At 45.0% G+C, this 18,245-nt stretch overlaps 1 protein-coding gene across 1 annotated transcript in view; it reads right to left on the bottom strand.

The window, feature by feature from the left end:
- ift88 (intraflagellar transport 88 homolog) overlaps positions 1-18,245 on the bottom strand; it is a 164,606-nt gene that overhangs the window by 44,852 nt on the left and 101,509 nt on the right. The window contains exons 13-18 of the mRNA XM_038818078.1: positions 14,510-14,580; positions 13,892-13,978; positions 12,944-13,043; positions 10,214-10,300; positions 7,019-7,205; positions 2,579-2,687 (exon numbers count right to left, since the gene is read on the bottom strand). Coding sequence (XP_038674006.1) covers positions 2,579-2,687; positions 7,019-7,205; positions 10,214-10,300; positions 12,944-13,043; positions 13,892-13,978; positions 14,510-14,580 — 641 coding nt within the window. The remainder of the gene's footprint in view (positions 1-2,578; positions 2,688-7,018; positions 7,206-10,213; positions 10,301-12,943; positions 13,044-13,891; positions 13,979-14,509; positions 14,581-18,245) is intronic.

An 18,245-nucleotide genomic window follows, 5' to 3' on the forward strand; every position in this document is an offset into this window, starting at 1 on the left:
GATAGGTGAGGATCAGACGGGGTTCGTGAGAGGGAGGCAGCTCTTTTCGAACGTTAGGAGTGTATTGAACGTGGTTATGGCACTGGCGGAAGGGAACAAAACAGAAGTGGTTTTGGCATTGGACGCCGAGAAAGCGTTTGACCGGGTAGAATGGGGGTACTTGATGGCAGTTCTAGAGCAGTTTGGAATTGGACCCAGATTTGTGGACTGGGTAAAACTATTATACAAAGGAGCCGAGGGCGAGTGTCCGCACCAATAATATCAGCTCGAGATACTTTTCTCTCCACTGTGGGACTAGGAAGGGATGTCCTATGTCCCCCCTGTTGTTTGCACTCGCGATTGAGCTGTTGGCCATCGCGTTAAGAAGTTTGGGGGTATGGAAAGGGATAGTGGGGGGGGGGGGGGAGGGAAAGAAACAATAGAGCATAGGGTGTCCTTATATGCCGATGACTTGTTACATGCGTCGGAACGGAGTGTGTCAATCGGGGGAATATTGGAGCTGTTTCGGGTGTTTGGGTCTTTCTCGGGTACAAATTAAATCTGGACAAGAGTGAGTATTTTATGGTGTCTTGGCCGGGGGTGGGAGGGCTGCCATTCCGTAGGGCAGGGACTCACTTTAGATACCTGGGGATGCAGATTGCTCGGAGGGGGGGGGGGGGGGGGGGGGGGGGGGGGGCTCCGCAGGTACAACATTTCTAGTTTGGTGGGGAGAGTGAAAGTTGATCTGGCAAGGTGGGATGGTCTCCCTCTGTCACTGGTGGGTCGGGTACAGGCGGTTAAAATGAGCGCGTTGCCGCGATTTCTGTTAATTTTCCAATGCCTGCCAAAGCCATTTTTTTAGAGAGATTGAAGGAATGATTACCTCGTTCATATGGGGAGGGAAGGTGGCCAGAGTTAGAAAGGTGCTGCTACAGCAGGGAAGGCAGGCAGGGGGTTTAGGTCTTCTAAACCTGATGTATTATTACTGGACGGCGAATGTGGAAAAGGTACGGAGCTGGGTCAGAGGGGTTGATTCCCAGTGGGTCAGAATGGAGGAGAGTTTGTGTCGGGGATCGGGATTGAAGGTGCCTGCAACAGCACCGCTCCCGATGGCCCGGGGAAATACTCAGGGAGTCCGGTAATAATAGCTTCATTGAGAATTTGGAGGCAGTTTTGCTAACACTTCGGGTTGGGGCAGGGTCAAGGGAAATGCCGATTTGGGGGAACCACAGATATGAGCATGGTAAGTGGGACGGAAATTTTTAGAAATGGGAGGAGAAGGAGATTAAGACACTGAAAGATTTGTTTCTTGGGGGTCGGTTTGCAGGATTGAAGGAGCTGGGAGCGAAGTGTGGGCTCGAGTAGGGGGAAATGTTTAGATACATGCAGGTTCGAGATTTTGCCAGGAAGGAGACACAGAGCTTCCCGGTGGAGCCGGCCCCCACATTGCTGGAGGAGGTGCGAACGACAGGGAGACTGGAGAAGGGGGTAGTGTCGGCGGTTTACGAGGCTATTTTGGAAGAGAAGGCAGCATTGGAAGGGATCAAGGCAAAGTGGGAGGAAGAGTTGGGAGAGGATATGGAGGAGGGGTTCTGGTATGAGGTACTCCGGAGAGTGAACGCCTCCACCTCGTGCGCGAGGTTTGGGATGATACAGCTGAAGGTGATACATAGAGCACACCTCACGAAGGCGAGGATGAGCCGATTCTTTGAGGGGGTAGAAGATGTGTGTGAACGTTGCGGGGGGCCGTGTCCGCTAATCACGTTCATATGTTTTGGTCCTGTCCAAAGCTGGAGGATTACTGGAAGGAGCTTTTTAGGGTAATCTCTAAAGTGGTACACGTGAAACTGGACCCGGCCCTCGAGAGGCCATATTCAGGGTGTCAGACTAGCTGGGGTTGGAAAGGGGTGTGGAGGCAGATGTTGTAGCCTTCGCCTCGTTGATCGCCCGAAGGTGGATCCTGTTGGGATGGAGATCAATTTCTCCACCCTGTGCCCTGGCGTGGTGGGGGGATCTGTTGGAATTCTTGACTCTTGAGAAAGTTAAGTTTGAACTGAGGGGAAGGATGGAGGGGTTCTATAATTCATGGACGTTATTCACTGTGCACTTTCAAGAATTGGATAACATCGAACATTAGTGGGTGGGCGGAGGGGGGGGGACTGTATGTGTTAATGGTGACTATGGGTGATTCCTGATTCCTTTTTGTTATTTATTTATGTTAACATGTGGGCAGTTGTTTGGGGGTTGGTGGGTGGTTGGGATTGTGTTGTTGATACGGGGATTGACATTATAATTGTTCCTGCTTATTGTCTATTGTTGGTGGGTGTAAATTTGGGAGAAAATGTGAAAAAGGAGAATAAAAATATTTTAAAAAAAAATAATGATTACAATTCAAAAAGCAGCTCATTGACTATAAAGGGTTTTGAGATATCCTGAGATTGTGAAAGGCCCAATGTAAGTGCAAGTTCTTTCTTACTATAGTAAGATTTATCCACTAGTCATGAGGGAAACTTTGTTATTAATGCAAAATATCACTTGTTCAGAATTCCTTAGCTGTTCAAACAAAGCCTCAATAATCTCAACATTTTGGAAAGGATACAGATTTGCAATCTGGTACATAACTTGAGCACTGTTCCTCATGATTGCATGGAGCTTCAAGAAACAATCCAAAGCCTCTTCCAGTCTATTCAACTTCTTGTAAGTTAGACCTGAATATGAAAAGTGGCAAATTAGAAAGCGTGTTAGAGAGCTCTGGAATGGTGAGATGAAGTAGTAATGTTTGTCTTCTTGAGGAATGAGAATAAATTATGAGATACCTTTTTCATCTGCATCTGTACCTGTAAGCCCTCATACCATAAAGTTTGATCATGTATCATTTTTGAATGGCCCTGAGCAAACACTGTGGGGCGGGATTCTCCCAGCCCTGGGCCGGGCCGGAGAATCCCCGCGAACGGGCCACGCTGCCCTGACGCCGGCACGCGATTCTCCGCAGAGCGGACAATCGCCGCCATTGGCACTGGCGTGGTTGGCGTGCCGCCGATCGCAGGCCACTCTATGCGGCCGGTCTGCCAATTCTCCGGCCCGGATGGGCCGAGCAGCCATAAGAAAAGAGCCGCGTCCCACAGGCGCCATTCTAACCTGCTCTGGTCCGGCGGGACCTCGGCGTGTAAGGGTCGGGTGGCGGCCTTTGTGGGGAGGGGTGGGTCCGAACCCTGGGGGTGCCTCCGATGTGGCCTGGCCTCGCGATCAGGGCCCACCAATTGGCAGGCCGGCCTCTGTGGCTGGGGGCCTCCTTTCCTACGTGCTGGCCCCTGTAGTCCTGTGCCATGTTGCGTTGGGGCCGGTGCGTCGAAGAAGGCCACTGTGTATGCGTGCGTTTGCGCTGGCGTCACTGCGCATATCCTCGTTGGCGCTGGTGCAACTGTGCATGCGCGGATCCCGCGGTGCACAGTTTGCATCGGGATCTGCAGCTGGAGTGGCGCAATCCGTTCCAGCGCCGTGCTGGCCCCCTGTAGGGACCAGAATTAGTTGTAGGAGCGGCCCGTTCCCACCATCGTAAAACACGACTGCGTTTATGACGGCGTGGGCACTCTGCTGCGGGATTGGAGAATCCCACCCCATATGAATTTCTGCAGAGAGGGAGAGTCATGCATGAACCACTCACAATCACCTCTTAGAGATCATTTATAGCTGCATGGGTGGAACTCTGAAAACAAGCCATCTTCCCTTCCCACTGGGGGCAATGACCATCTCCTACAAGAGAGGATCTAACCATTGCCTCATGACATTCAATGGCATTACAATCGCTGAATCCCCCACAATAAATATCCTGGGGGTTACCATTGATCAGAAATTGAACTGAACTAACCATATTAATACTGTAGCTTCCAGGGCAGATCAAAGGCTAGGAATCCTGCAGCAAGTACTCACCTCCTGACCCCCCCTAATGCCTGTTCACCATCTACAATGCCCAAGTCAGGAGTGTGATGGAATATTCTCCACTTGTCTGGATGAGTGCACCCCAATAATACTCAAGAAGCTCGACACCATGGGGCAGCACGGTGGTGCAGTGGTTAGCACTGCAGTCTCACGGCGCCGAGGTCCCAGGTTCGATCCCAGCTCTGGGTCACTGTCCGTGTGGAGTTTGCACATTCTCCCCGTGTTTGCGTGGGTTTCACCCGCACAACACAAAGATGTGCAAGGTAGGTGGATTGGCCACAATAAATTGCCCCTTAATTGGAAAAAATGAATTGGGTACTCTAAATTTATATATTAAAAAAAAAGAAACCCAACACCATCCAGGACAAAGCAGCCTGCTCGATTGCTCTCCCTTTCACAAAACTTCAAACTTCAATTACCGCCGAACAGTGGCAGCTATGTGTACCATCTACAAGGTGCACTGCACAAACTCACAAAGGCTTCTTAGGCAGCATCTTCCAAACCCACGACCGCTACCATCTAGAAGGACAAGAGCAGCAGATACCTGGGAACCCCACCACCGAGAAATTTCCCTCCAAGTCACTCACCACCCTGACTTGAAAATATATCGCTGTTTGTTCACTGTTGTTGGGGCAAAATCCTGGAACATCCTCCCTAACAGCACTGTGGGTGCACCTACACCTCAGGGACTGCAGCGGTTCAAGAAGGCAGCTCACCACCACCTTCATAAGGGCAACTAGGGATGGGCAATAAATGCTGGCCTAACCAGCGACACTACATTCTTCAAATGAATTTTAAAAAAGGATGGACTATGGCAGAGATGGTCCAGTTGATGAAAAGAGAAAGAAACAAAATCGAGTGCGATCTTCAAAATTACATCATGCTATAGCCATTATAGCCAGTGATTCTGTATAATTGAGAACGCTACAAGCTGGCACTTTGATTTTTCCTCTGCGACTGTACATCAGCCATCTAGTGCATTGACTTTATTACCAGAGGTAATTGTGGGTCAAAACTTGCATCCTGCAAAAACTGTGTACTAGTTGTCCAACAGTCTGTGTTGCCTATTTTCCCAACTAGAAAAGTTGTTGACATTTATTGTCTTATATATGTCATTGATGGCATCCTTCCTTCTTCTACTACTGTACTGGTTGAACACTTATTTTGACACAGATTGTGTCCAATTTGTCTTTCATTAAAAAAAGTAAATTGATCTGATTGTCGATGCATAATAGGTTCAAATATATATATTTTTAGGGTAAATAGAGAAAGAAATGCAACTTAAAGGGGTTTCCACATTAATGACAGAGTTAAGAATTGGGGAAAATTAAGCCTAAAAATAAAATTGGGATAAAATAAAATAAAAAAAGGAGTTGATAACGGCACTGTCTAAAGGGATTTTGATAAGCAAATTAGTGCATCAGTGGGAAAAGCAAGTGTTTACCTATGAGACTAGAGAAAAACAATGACGGATAGATGGAATAATTTCAAAGTGGAGAGATAAGGAAATTAAAAGGTATATGCTAAAAGCCGGATCTACAGGGTGGGTAACATCAATGATATATCCATAAGCACAATAACTAGAGAAAGAGACTCAGTAACAACTACCATCACAACCACACCCAGCCACAGAAACAGTCTCCTGAAAACAAGTTATTACTAAAAGGGCAGCCATTTATGATCCAAAACTTGAACCAAGATGATTTCACCTTTGCTGAAACTGAAGATGATTTCCCAAATAACCTGTGTGTTGTAATTATTCACTGTATTTAGCTCAGAATTACAGAATATTGAATGTTGTTTGGGAACAAAGGGGGGGGGGGGGTCTCACAGTTCAGGAAAGTAGGTAGTTGGGAACCAAGGAGAACCTTCATATAATACTGTGTGTGTATACAACCATAAGTGTAATTAAATGTTGCAGTGTATTATAGTCCTTCTTGTCGTGTGTTTCACTTATTTTAAGTTAATAAATATTCTTTATTAATTGATCACACAATGACTGGACTGTTTTCCCTGGTTCGCATATCTTTTCTCACCGTATATCAAATTGAAAATACACACCACTAAGAGCCGGTGTTCCAAGTTATCCTTTTGGGTTTTGGGTACCCTCACATTTAACATCAGCATGGTTCTTAACAACAGACATACATACGTTTAGTAAAATTTCCCAATAAATACTGGATAGATCCAGTCATTTAGACTCAAGAATCTCTAACACAAATAGACATGAATAAAACATGTTTAATGGAGAAACTAATTACTTGTCCATAGCGTATCTCGTTCAGATGAAATACAGGCTCAAAACTTCAAGGAAATACTTGAGAAAATAAAAGAAACTCTGGCAAATATTTTAGGAGCTCCAGATTTATTGAAGTTATATTAGGTCTGGAGGATAGTTAATATCCTGTTAGTCAACAAAGGATTAAGAGGTGAATCTGCAAATTACAGATCACCTGGCCGAATATCTTTAGTAGGAAAAACGTGTGATTTTATTTTATGGGAAACACTAGAAATTCTCATCTAAAGAGTATAGGAGACATGGAGGTAGTTGATTTAGAAGCAATGGGTCATACCTTACTGACCAGCTGGAATGCTACTGAAGAAGAAACTCAACTTCTGGTTGAGGGACATCGGTCAAAATATTATATCTTGGATTTTCAGAGATATTTAATGATAAGGAGTAAAGATAATAAATGAGGAAAAATTCATTTGGAGTCAATGGCTCGTACTAATTTGCAGTTCACTTAATCATAATGGCTTAGAGGAGAATATATTTTGTATAATTTTAACATAATTTTGTTTTTCACAATATTATAACATTTTCTTTATTATTTACTACATACAGGTAATAAAATATGATGGAGACAAGGAGTAAAATGTTCTGAATGAATTATGCAAATGGACACATGCTTAGCAGAATATGATACGCTCTGGATACATTAAATTACAGAACAACTCTAAATAAATAGTGTGCACTGAGTAAACTAACCAGTAAATGTCTGGCAGTCTTGGAGTAAGAACGGTACGAAAGGTAAATTTCTTGGAAGTCATCAGATTTCTCATTTACAGTAAGTGAAATATAAATTACATTGCAACTCACCCAAGTTATAGAGTGCCTCGGTAAAAGAGGAATCATTTCGTAAGGCTTCCTTATAAAACTCGGCTGCTTTCTCATAGTCGCCACGTGCAAAGACACAGTTTCCTTTATTTGTCAATGCTGCTGGATTATATCGATCAGCACTCATGGCAAGATCTGCATAACGGTCTGCAAGTCCAAAATCATTTTCCTGCACAAATCCAATGAAAATTAATTCCACTTTGCATGGCTAATTTGTTTGGTTTTTTTCTCCTCCTTCAATTACAGGAGATTCATCACAGTCTTCTTTCAAAAAATTTTTTTTTTTTTTTAAATCTAGAGCATCCAATTATTTTTTTTTCCAATTAAATGGCAATTTAGCGTGGCCAATCCATCTAACCCGCACATCTTTGGGTTGTGGGGGCGAAACCCACACAGACACGGGAGAATGTGCAAACTCCACACGGACAGTGGCCCAGGGCCAGGATTCAAACCCGAGTCCTCAGTGCCGTAGTCCCAGTGGTAACCACTGTGCCACCATGCTGCCCTTGTCTTCTTTCAAACATAAGGGATATATAAAAAGTTACATTTTGCACTACCATGACAATAGAAAAGCAAATGCAGATAGAAGACTTTAGAATTATAGATCATGCCATTTCATACTTTTATTTATTAGATTTCCAAAAAAGTTCCTAAATTTAAATAAAGTCTTTCCAACGATTTAAACTCAGTGCTCGCAATGAACTAATCCCACTAACAGCAAAATGATGGAAAGGGTGGTTGACAGTGCTATCAAGCTCAGTTACAATCAGTTTGTGTTTTGCCAGGTTCATGGAGCTCCTGACCTCATTACAGCCTTGGTCTCATCATGGGCAAAAGAGAAGAACTCCAGAAATGAGAGTGACTGCCCTTGGCACTAAGGCAGCTTTTGACCTAGTGCGGCATCATGGAGCCATAGCAAAACTGGAGTCAATGGGAATCAAAGGGAAAACTCTGCACTGGTTGGAGTCATACTTGGCATAAAGGAAGATGGTTGTGGTTGTTGGAGGTCAATCATCTCAGCTCCAGGACATAACTGCAGGAGTTTCTCAGGGTAGTGTCCTAGGCCCAACCATCTTCAGCTGTTTCATCAATGACTTTCCCAACATCATAAGGTCAGAAGTTTTTGTGGATGATTTCACAATGTTCAGCACCATTTGCAATTCCACTGAAGAAGGCCCATGTACAAATGCAGCTATCCAGGCTTGGGCTGATGAGTGGCAAATAGCATTCATGCCACACTAATGCCAGGCAATGACCATCTCCAGAATCCAACCATCTCCCATTGATATTCAATGGTATTACCATTGTTAAATCCCCCACTATCAACATCCTGGGGATTACAGTTAACCAGAAACGAAACTGGACCAGTCATATAAATACTGTGGCTAGAAGAGCAGGTCAGAGGCTGGGAATTCTGCAAAGAGTCCTCCTGACTCATAGTATCTTAGAATTTACAGTGCAGAAGGAGGCCATTTGGCCCATCGAGTCTGCACCGGCTCTTGGCAAGAGCACCCTACATAAGCCCACACCCCCACCCTAACCCCGTAACCCAGTAACTCCACCCAACCTTTTTGGACACTAAGGTGATTCATTTTGGTGATTCATTCACTGAGGTGATTCATTTTGGAAGGAGTAACAGGAGTACTGGGCTAATGCCAAGATTCTTGGTAATGTGGATGAGCAGCGAGATCTCGGTGTTCATGTACATAGATCCCTGAAAGTTGCCACCCAGGTTGATAGGGTTGTTGAGAAGGCATACGGTGTGTTAGCTTTTATTGGCAGAGGGATTGAGTTCCGGAGCCATGAGGTCATGTTGCAGCTGTACAAAACTCTGGTGCGGCCACATTTGGAGTATTGCGTGCAGGTCTGGTCGCCGCATTATAGGAAGGATGAGGAAGCATTGGAAAGGCTGCAGAGGAGATTTACCAGGATGTTGCCTGGTATGGAGGGAAGATCTTATGAGGAAAGGCTGAGGGACTTAAGGCTGTTTTCGTTAGAGAGAAGGAGGTTGAGAGGCGATTTAATTGAGGCATACAAGATGATCAGAGGATTAGATAGGGTGGACAGTGAGAGCCTTTTTCCTCGGATGGTGATGGCTAGCTCGAGGGGGCATAGCTTTAAATTGAGGGGAGATAGATATAGGACAGATGTCAGAGGTAGGTTCTTTACTCAGAGAGTAGTAAGGGCGTGGAATAACCTGCCTGCAACAGTACTGGACTCGCCAATATTAAGGGCATTTAAATGGTCATTGGATAAACATATGGATGATAAGGGAATAGTGTAGATGGGCTTTAGAGTGGATTCACAGGTCAGCGCAACAGAGGGCCGAAGGGCCTATACTGCGCTGTAATGTTCTATGTTCTAAGGACAATTTATCATGGTCAATCCACCTAACCTACACATCTTTGGACGGAGGGAGGAAACTGGAGCACCCGGAGAAAACCCACGCAGACACAGGGAGAACGTGCAAACTCCGCAGATAGTGACCCAAGATGGTAATCAAACCGGAGACCCTGGAGCTGTGAAGCAACTGCGCTAACCACTGTGCTACCGGGCCCACCCCCATGTTAAACTGGCCCTAGGTGGTAATACTGGGATACAGTGGAGATTGGGTCTAGATAGGGTGCTCTTTCAGAGGGCTCGTGCAGACCTGATGAGCCGAATGGCCTCATTCTGCACTGTAGGGATTGTAATAAGAGGCTGCCTCCTGAAATTTCACTCAAGTGCAGGTTCAGGAGCTCATTTAGTCCCAAAGCATAGGAGAAATTTCTGCCCATTAACTCCATTCTCTGTCCACAGTTCCTGCCAGGTGTTCTGGTTAGTTCTAGCATTTTCCGATGTTATTTCAGGTTTCCAGCAGCTGCAGTATTTGCTTTTGTATTATTGGATCTGGGATCTTTATGTCAATGTGGAATAGTACAATACCAGGTGGCACATTTAATCCCAAGTAAACTGGGAGCATATAATAATTAAAATTAAACAACACTGACTGATCCACTGTTAATTTATTTGCTTGGTTAATTCACAGGGAGAAAGAACTATGATTTACCGGCTGGTAAACGCTGAATTCCAAATGTGGAATTGTAAGAATTATGCACAAATGCTTCAATGTATGAGCCGTGGAAAAAACATTTCAAGTCATAATTCTGACCTATTCCAATATTCTACAACACCTACCAAAAAGTAAAGGAAAGAGAGATTTGTTGCAGCTGCGCTCTTAACCCTGCTATCCTTCTTCTCAAACATCTTCAGCGTCTCCACAGCCTACAGGTCAAAAGTGGCAACGTATTAATTTACTTATCTTTCAAAAGAACAATAAGAAATGAGAAACCTGGTCTGATAACTAAAAATATTAATTTTATTTCTGAACAAAGAGCAAACTCAGAATTCTGTCTATATGAAATAATGATCTTGGTGTTAAAGAAGTATAAATCGAATTGCTTTAGAATGGGGATGAAAGCCAGATGACATACATTTAAAACTATATTATCAATATTATGACATATAACAGCACACACAGAACTGTTGAGTTTACAGATCTTGAAAGAATATTTCAGCCCATGGATAACACAGTTTCACTCTGCTACTTATAGTTGTATTCCACATTCTTCTTGCTTCCCCAACCAATCTATAATAATTGGTCATCTCCAACTACTTTTTGAATGTTATCTACCTACTAAAATGGTATACCAAAATGGAAAAGGAAGAAAGTCATTATCTAAATCAACTGGCCTTTGGGTTTTACTCTAGAAGACAAGCAAACAAAAGCTCAATGCATTTGTCTGAAATGCCAGTCGTTGCTATTTTATCTCCAGCATCAATTAATCTAAAATGACTTGGTGATACTGCTAAAATATCAGAGGCAATTGTTAAGTGTCAAACAATTATATCTCACTGACCCATTATTTTTGTGAACCAAAATAGAATTGGATTTCTTTGAAGCTTTGTACTAAAACAAAACTAATTTTAAGAGGCATTTGGATTTGGATTTTGTTTATTGTCATGCTTACCAAGGTACAGTGAAAAATATTTTTCTGCGAGCAGCTCAACAGATCATTAAATATATGAAAAGAAAAGGAAATAAAAGAAAATACATAATAGGACAACACAAGCTACACAATATAACTAGATAACACCGGCTTCAGGTGAAACATACAAGAGTGTAGAGTTAATTAGGTCAGTCCATAAGAGGGTCGTTTAGGAGTCTGGTGACAGTGGGGAAGAAGCTGTTTTTGAGTCTGTTTGTGCGTGTTCTCAGACTTTTGTATCTCCTGCCCGATGGGTGAAGTTGGAAGAGTGAGTAGGCCGATAAGTCAGAGATAGGAGGCAGCGTAGAAGAGCAGTGGGCAGGCAGCAAGAACAATAATTGGAAGCATGGGGCAAAATTCTCCCCTACCCGGCGGGGCGAGGGGTCCCGGCATAGCGGAGTGGCGCCAACCACTCCGGCGTCGGGCCTCCCGCTCCACCGACTGGCGCCAACGACCTTTGGCGCCACACCGCCCGGCGTTGGGGCTGGCCGAAAGGCCTTCGCCGGTTGGCGTGAGTCCGCGCATGCGCCGGAGCGTCAGGGGCCGCTGACGCGCATGCGCGGTGGAGGGGTTCTCTTCCTCCTTTGCCATGGTGGAGGCCGTGACAGCGGCGGAAGAAAAAGAATGCCCCCACCGGCGATTCCCCGACGCTGCGGGGGGTTGGAGAATTCCGCCCATGGCGTGCCTGTGTGTGCAGTCGACGTCTGGGTGTGGCGGTGCGTGTGGAGGGTGCCCCAGTAAGTGACGCTGCACAGGACCTTCAGATGGGGTGGGTTTGGCTCCATGCTCCTTCAAACAATATTTTCATTAAAGTTTTTTATTTTTAACAATGTAAGCATATAAAAACAGATGTTACAAGTTACACTATAAAAGAAACACAATTAACAGTATAGATCACTACCAAAACACATCCTCCCAACACTAACTCCCCAACAGCTGACTGTAACTAACTCTTTAAATAAACGAAATGAATGGCTGCCATCTCAGATAGAACCTTTCAACCAACAGTGTATTTGACCTTCTCCAATTGCAAGAATTCCAAGAGGTCACCTAACCAAGCCAAGGCACTGGGCGGAGTACGAGACCTCCACCCAAGCAGAACTCACCTTAGGGCTATTAACAAGGCAGAGGGGAGAACATCCACCTTCACCCACGTCTGCAGCACTGGCGGGTCCCTGAAAATGGCCACCAAAGGACAAGGCTCCAGTTCGACGTTCCGAATTACTGACAAGGTGTTAAGGAGGAGACCCAAAAACTTCCCAACTTAGGGCAAGATCAGAACCCTCTACTACCGACGAACAGTGGTAGCCATGTGTATCATCGACAAAATGCACTTCAGTAACTCACCTAGGTTCCTTAGGTATTTTCAAGTCAAACCTACGACTGCTACCATCTAGAAGGACAAGAGCAACAGATTCTTGGGAACCCCATCACCTGGAGCATCAACATCTCCCCCCCACCCCCAAAAGTCACTTACCACCCTGACTTGAAAATATATCACTGTTCACTATCGCTGGGAAAAAATCCTGGACCTCTCGCGTAACAGCACCGTGTGAGTATCTACACCTCAGGGACATGAAGGCAGCTCATCATTACTTTCTGAAGGGCAACTAGGGATGGGCAATGAACGCTGGCCTAACTAGCAATGCCCACATCTGTAAATTAATTTTTAAAAAGATTATGTAGTTCTTGTTTCGTTAAATGGAAAACACAAGTGTAACTAAATTCTTGTAAGTAATTTTCTAGGAGTTTTTTTTCTATTTGTATTGTGTTATTGTGTGTGGAGATTAAATAAATAATAAAGAATAAATTAAGGTCCATCTTTTGGGAGAGGTTACAAATATTCAACAGAAATAACAATGCTGTCATCTTGTGTTACCTGGTTAAAATCTCTTTGTCGAAGGTAAGTAATGGCTTTGTTAATTTCCAGGTCATTAGCCAGTTCAACATATTGGGAAGCTTTCACCATTTCCACACACCTGTAGCAATCAACAATTTCAAAGATGAATAATTCCTTAAAAGCCAGATTTCTTTCACATTATAATTCAAGTTACAAAGTTATTTTGGGGAAGTGAAGAGGTGAACTAGGATAGCCAATACAAATCAAGTTAAAGATATCAGTGATAAAGCATGATAAAACATGAAATATGTTTCCATTTCTTTGCCAGCCATCATGTTGCTGAGGCTCACAACAGCCTGATGAAGACAGGAAACAGTCAAGGGCATCCTGCCGGGGGCATCAGGGTGAGTATAGCCTCGGTGGGAAAGGGACATGCCCGGGCAATGACCTGATTAGCAAGTTTGCGGATGATACTAAGATTGCAGGAGTTGCGGATAGTGATGAAGATTGTCAGAGAATATAACAGGATATGGATAGGCTGCAAAATTGGGTGGAGAAATGGCAGATGGAATTTAACCTGGACAAATGTGAGGTGATGCATTTTGGTAGGTCCAATTCAGGTGGGAGCTATAAAATAAATGGCAGAACCATCACGAGCATAGAGACACAGAGAGGTCTGGGTGTGCAGGGCGCAGATCCTTAAAAGTGGCAGCAGAGGTAGAAATGGTGGTAAAGAAAGCATATGGCATGCTTGCCTTCATAGGATGGGTATAAAAGCTCGAACATTATGTTACAGTTATATAGAACGTTGGTTAGGCCACATTTGGAATAGAGTGCTCTTTCGGAAGATCTAGGAAAAAAGTTTGGCACAACATTGTGGGCCGAAGGGCCTGCTCTGTGCTGTATTTCTCTATCTATCTTTCATCAGTTCAGACCCGATGGGTCAAAGGCCTCCTTCTGCACTGTAGGGATTCTATGGCTTCCTACCAGTCATATCCAGCTGCAAACGATGCTTCAATTGCAGGCGCTATCAACTTAGCCGCTGTCATAATAAATCTCTCTGCCATTGCTTTCCTGCAGAATTAAACATACATAGAACATAATTGGTTACATTTGTCTTGGTAATAGAATCTTTAACACATACCAAATCATATACCAAAATGGTTGCCTATCAGGTATTCTGCTAAACTTTACAAATAATTCCTCGACAAGCTGATCAGTGAAAAATTATTAAATGGTAAGAAATTTGCATTTGAAAAAGTATTTGAATCAAAAATTGAACTCTATGGAAAAAATGAATTGGGTACTCTAGATTTATTTTTTTTAAATTTAGAGTACCCAATTATTTTTTTCCAACTCAGGGGCAATTTAGCGTGGCCAATCCACCTAACCTGCGCATCTTTGTGTTGCAGGGTGAAACCCATGCAAACACAGGGAGAATGTGCAAACTCCACACAGACAGTGACCTGGGGCCGGTATTGAACCCGGGTCCTCAGCGCCGTATGCAGCAACGCTAACCACTGCACCACCATGCTGCCCCAAAAGTTCACATAGATAAGGCAAAAAAGTGGCATGTTAGTTTCAGTACAGCAATATGTATATTACCGTTCTCGCTCCATTTGTCTGAGTGGATCATTCTTGATGGCTTCAATCACCAGATTCATATGTGGATCATCCTAAAAAATTAAAAATTGCAATGAGACAGGTTCACTTTGAAACAAAAAACATTATTTTACATCCATGGCATCACTGGATCCTGATTTGGGAAATGAATGAGGCAGTGGGGGGACATTTGGGAAAGACGATCATCATATCATAAGGTTTAGACTTTGTAGAAAAGCAAGGAATGACAAAGTAGAATGTCTAAATTGGTCTTACAACACCGGGTTAAAGTCCAACAGGTTTGTTTCAAACACTAGCTTTCAGAGCACTGCTCCTTCCTCAGGTGAATGAAGAGGTTTGTTCCAGAAACATAAATACAGAGAAATTCAAGATGCCAGACAATGCTTAGAATGTGAGCATTTGCAGGTAATTAAATATTTACAGATCCAGAAATAGGGGTAACCCCAGGTTAAAGAGGTATGAATTGTCTCAAGCCAGGACAGTTGGTATGATTTCGCAAGCCCAGGCCAGATGGTGGGGGATGAATGTAATGCGACATGAATCCCAGGTCCCGGTTGAGGCCACACTCATGTGTGCGGAACTTGGTTATAAGTTTCTGCTCAGCGATTCTGCGTTGTCACGAGTCCTGAAGGCCACCTTGGAGAACGCTTACCCGGAGATCAGAGGCTGAATGCCCTTGACTGCTGAAGTGTTCCCCGACTGGAAGGGAATATTCCTACCTGGTGATTGTCGCATGATGTCCGTTGATTGTTGGTATTACACCACTCCATTAGGTTCTCTATCTCCGTCCTGTAATCTGACTCATCGTTGTTCGAGATCGGCCTCACTACAGTTGTGTTATCAGCAAACTTGTACATGGAGTTGGAGCCAAATTTTGCCATGCAGTCGTGTGTGTATAGGGAGTATAGTGGGGGACTATGTACATAGCTTTGAGGGGCCCCGGTATTGAGGACTCTCGTGGAAGAGGTGTTGTTGTTTATCCTTACTGATTGTGGTCTATGGGTACAGTCTAGATACATTACAACAAGGGTGATCCAAACAAGTGGAACCAAAAACAGAGCTCCTTGGATGATGATGGAGCTAGAGGTTACAATGAAACAAAGAGAGGGTGTATGATGCACGTCAAGTGAATTCTTGGGAACCAGGTCAAATCAGATAGTTTAAGAAGGGAGAAGGGAGGTGAAGAGGAAAATAAGACTAACAAGGAGAAAATAGGAGAATAGAATGATGGTCACCATAAAAGGGAACACAAAATATTCAACCAACATGTAAATAGTAACAGGGCGGTTGGAGTAGGTGATATATTCTTTAATGCATATGGCAAGGCAAGAGTACTTAATCAGTACTTTGTATCTGTGCTTACCAAGGAGGAGGAATCTGACAAAATATTAGAAATGCAGATAGTAGTAGCAATGGATAGGCTGAATTTAAAAAAAATTAAAGTACCCAATTATTTTTTTCCAATTAAGGAGCAATTTAACGTGACCAATTCACCTACCCACACAGACACAGGGAGAATGTGCAAATTCCATAAGGACAGGATCGAACCCTGGTCCTCGGCGCCGTGAGGTAATAGTGCTAACCACTGCACCACCGTGATGCCCAGATAGGCTGAAATTAAGAGGTATTACAATCTCAGACCAGACCCCAATAAAACCATCTTAGATCTCAATCCACTTTTAAATACTGTTAGTAATCGGGAATACTTGCTATACAGAGATGTTCTTTGAGATTGTTTCAGTGAAATTTCAGCCAACAGCAACTGTTGAGGTTTATTCATTGAGCAGTAATTTCCTTTCCATTCCAGAGAAAACATCCACTACACCTCAGGTAGATAATGAGGTTTTTGAACCTATCAGTTCTTTACGAAGCTAGGCCAGAGGTGGTGGCTATATCATGAAGACAATCTTTTGGATCTGGATTGGCTCTTTCCAAAATTAGGTAAAAAGAGAAAGCTGTTGTAGTACCGAATGATTCTTTGGACGATGAGGTCCTCGAGGTTGGTTCATTATTCCAGTCTAAGCTGAATTATATGAAGTCTATGTTGGTTTCTTTGAGGGGTCAGCTGCGTTTACTGCGGCTGAGCAGCAATCAGATTTTTGTCCCACTGAACCTACCAATGCAATGCCTTGTATATAGTTGGTTGGGCGGCGAATATCGACAAGGTGCGGCGGTGGTAGGAAGGAGAGGGGGTAGAGTGGGTTAGGATGAAGGAGGAATCTTGTAAGGGGTCTAGTTTGAGTGCTATGGTGATGGTAGCATTGCCAATGGCTCTGAGTACGTATTCTGGGAGCCCAGTGGTGCAGTCCACGGTGAAGATATGGAATCAGCTGAGGCGGCATTTTAGGGTGGAAGGGATGTCGGTGCTAACGCCGCTGTGCGAGAATCATGGGTTTGAGCCGGGGGGGATGGATAGTGTATACAGGAGGTGGAGGGAAGTGGGGCTGGTCAAGGTGAGAGATCTGTATGTGGAGGAAGATTTCGCCAGTATGGAGGAGCTAAGGGAGAGGGTAGGGCTGCCAAGGGGTAGTGAGTTCAGGTATCTACAGGTTAGGGACTTTGCACGAAAGGTCTGGTAGGGGTTCCCTAGATTGCTGGGATGCACCCTGCTGCTTCCGGATGTGGAAGGGGAGGGAAGAATTGGGGATATATACAAGTGGCTGGGGGAGCAGGGAGACGAGCGGGTGGTGAAGATCACGGAGAAATGGGAATCGGAGTTGGGAATGGAGATCAATTGGGGAGTATGGAATGAGGCACTGTGAAGGGTAAATGGGACCTCCTCTTGTGCAAGGATGAGCCTGATTCAGTTTAAGGTGGTGCACAGGGTGCATATGACTCGGGCGAGAACGAGTGGGTTCTTTCAGGGGGTAGCGGATGAGTGTGAGAGGTGTAGGCAGGGGCCAGCGAATCATGCGCACATGTTTTGGGGTTGTGAAAAATTGGGAAGATTCTGGGCGGGAGTGTTCATGGTCTTAGCCAGGATAGTGGAGGAGGGACTGTGATATTTGGGGTTTCAGAGAAGCCGGAGCTCATGGAGAGGAGGAAGGCCGATGTCTTGGTCTTCGCCTCTCTAATTGCACGCCAACAAATTTTGCTGGAGTGGCAGTTGGCATCGCCATTGGGGGAAGCAGCATGGTTGGTGACCTGTATGACTTCCTGCGGTTAGAGAAGATTAGGAGCGCGATTCTCCGCTCCCGGGAAAAATCGGGAGGGCCGTACTGAACTCGGCCGAGTTTCACGACGGCATCGGAGGCCGCTCCTCGCCCCCTATTCTCCCCTCCCGGCGGGGCTAGGAGCGGTGCTCCGTAACTCTCGGCCGCCGGGCGGCGCGCTACCCTCAAAATTTGGGGGCAATGGAGACGACATAGGGGAGAAGTGGGGGGCTCGATGGAGGCCCCGATACGGGGGAACCATTGGGAGCATTGATGGCGGATTCCTGGGCTGGCTGGCACAGGGCAGGGGTTAGGAGGTTGAGGGACCTGTTTGTGGAGGGGAGGTTCGCGAGCTTGGGGGAGTTAGAGGGGAAGTTCGGGCTCCCCCCGGGGAACATGTTTAGGTACATGCAGGTGAGGGCGTTTGCCAGGCAGCAGGTGGAGGGGTTCCGCTTGCTGCTCCCACGAGGGGTGCGGGATCGGTTGCTCTCAGGGGTGTGAGTTGGAGGAGGGAGGATTTCGGACATATACCGGGTGATGCAGGAGGTTGACGAGGCCTCGGTGGA

The sequence above is a fragment of the Scyliorhinus canicula genome, chromosome 14, assembly GCF_902713615.1.
Source record: "Scyliorhinus canicula chromosome 14, sScyCan1.1, whole genome shotgun sequence".
In the NCBI taxonomy this organism is placed as follows: Eukaryota; Metazoa; Chordata; class Chondrichthyes; order Carcharhiniformes; family Scyliorhinidae; genus Scyliorhinus; species Scyliorhinus canicula.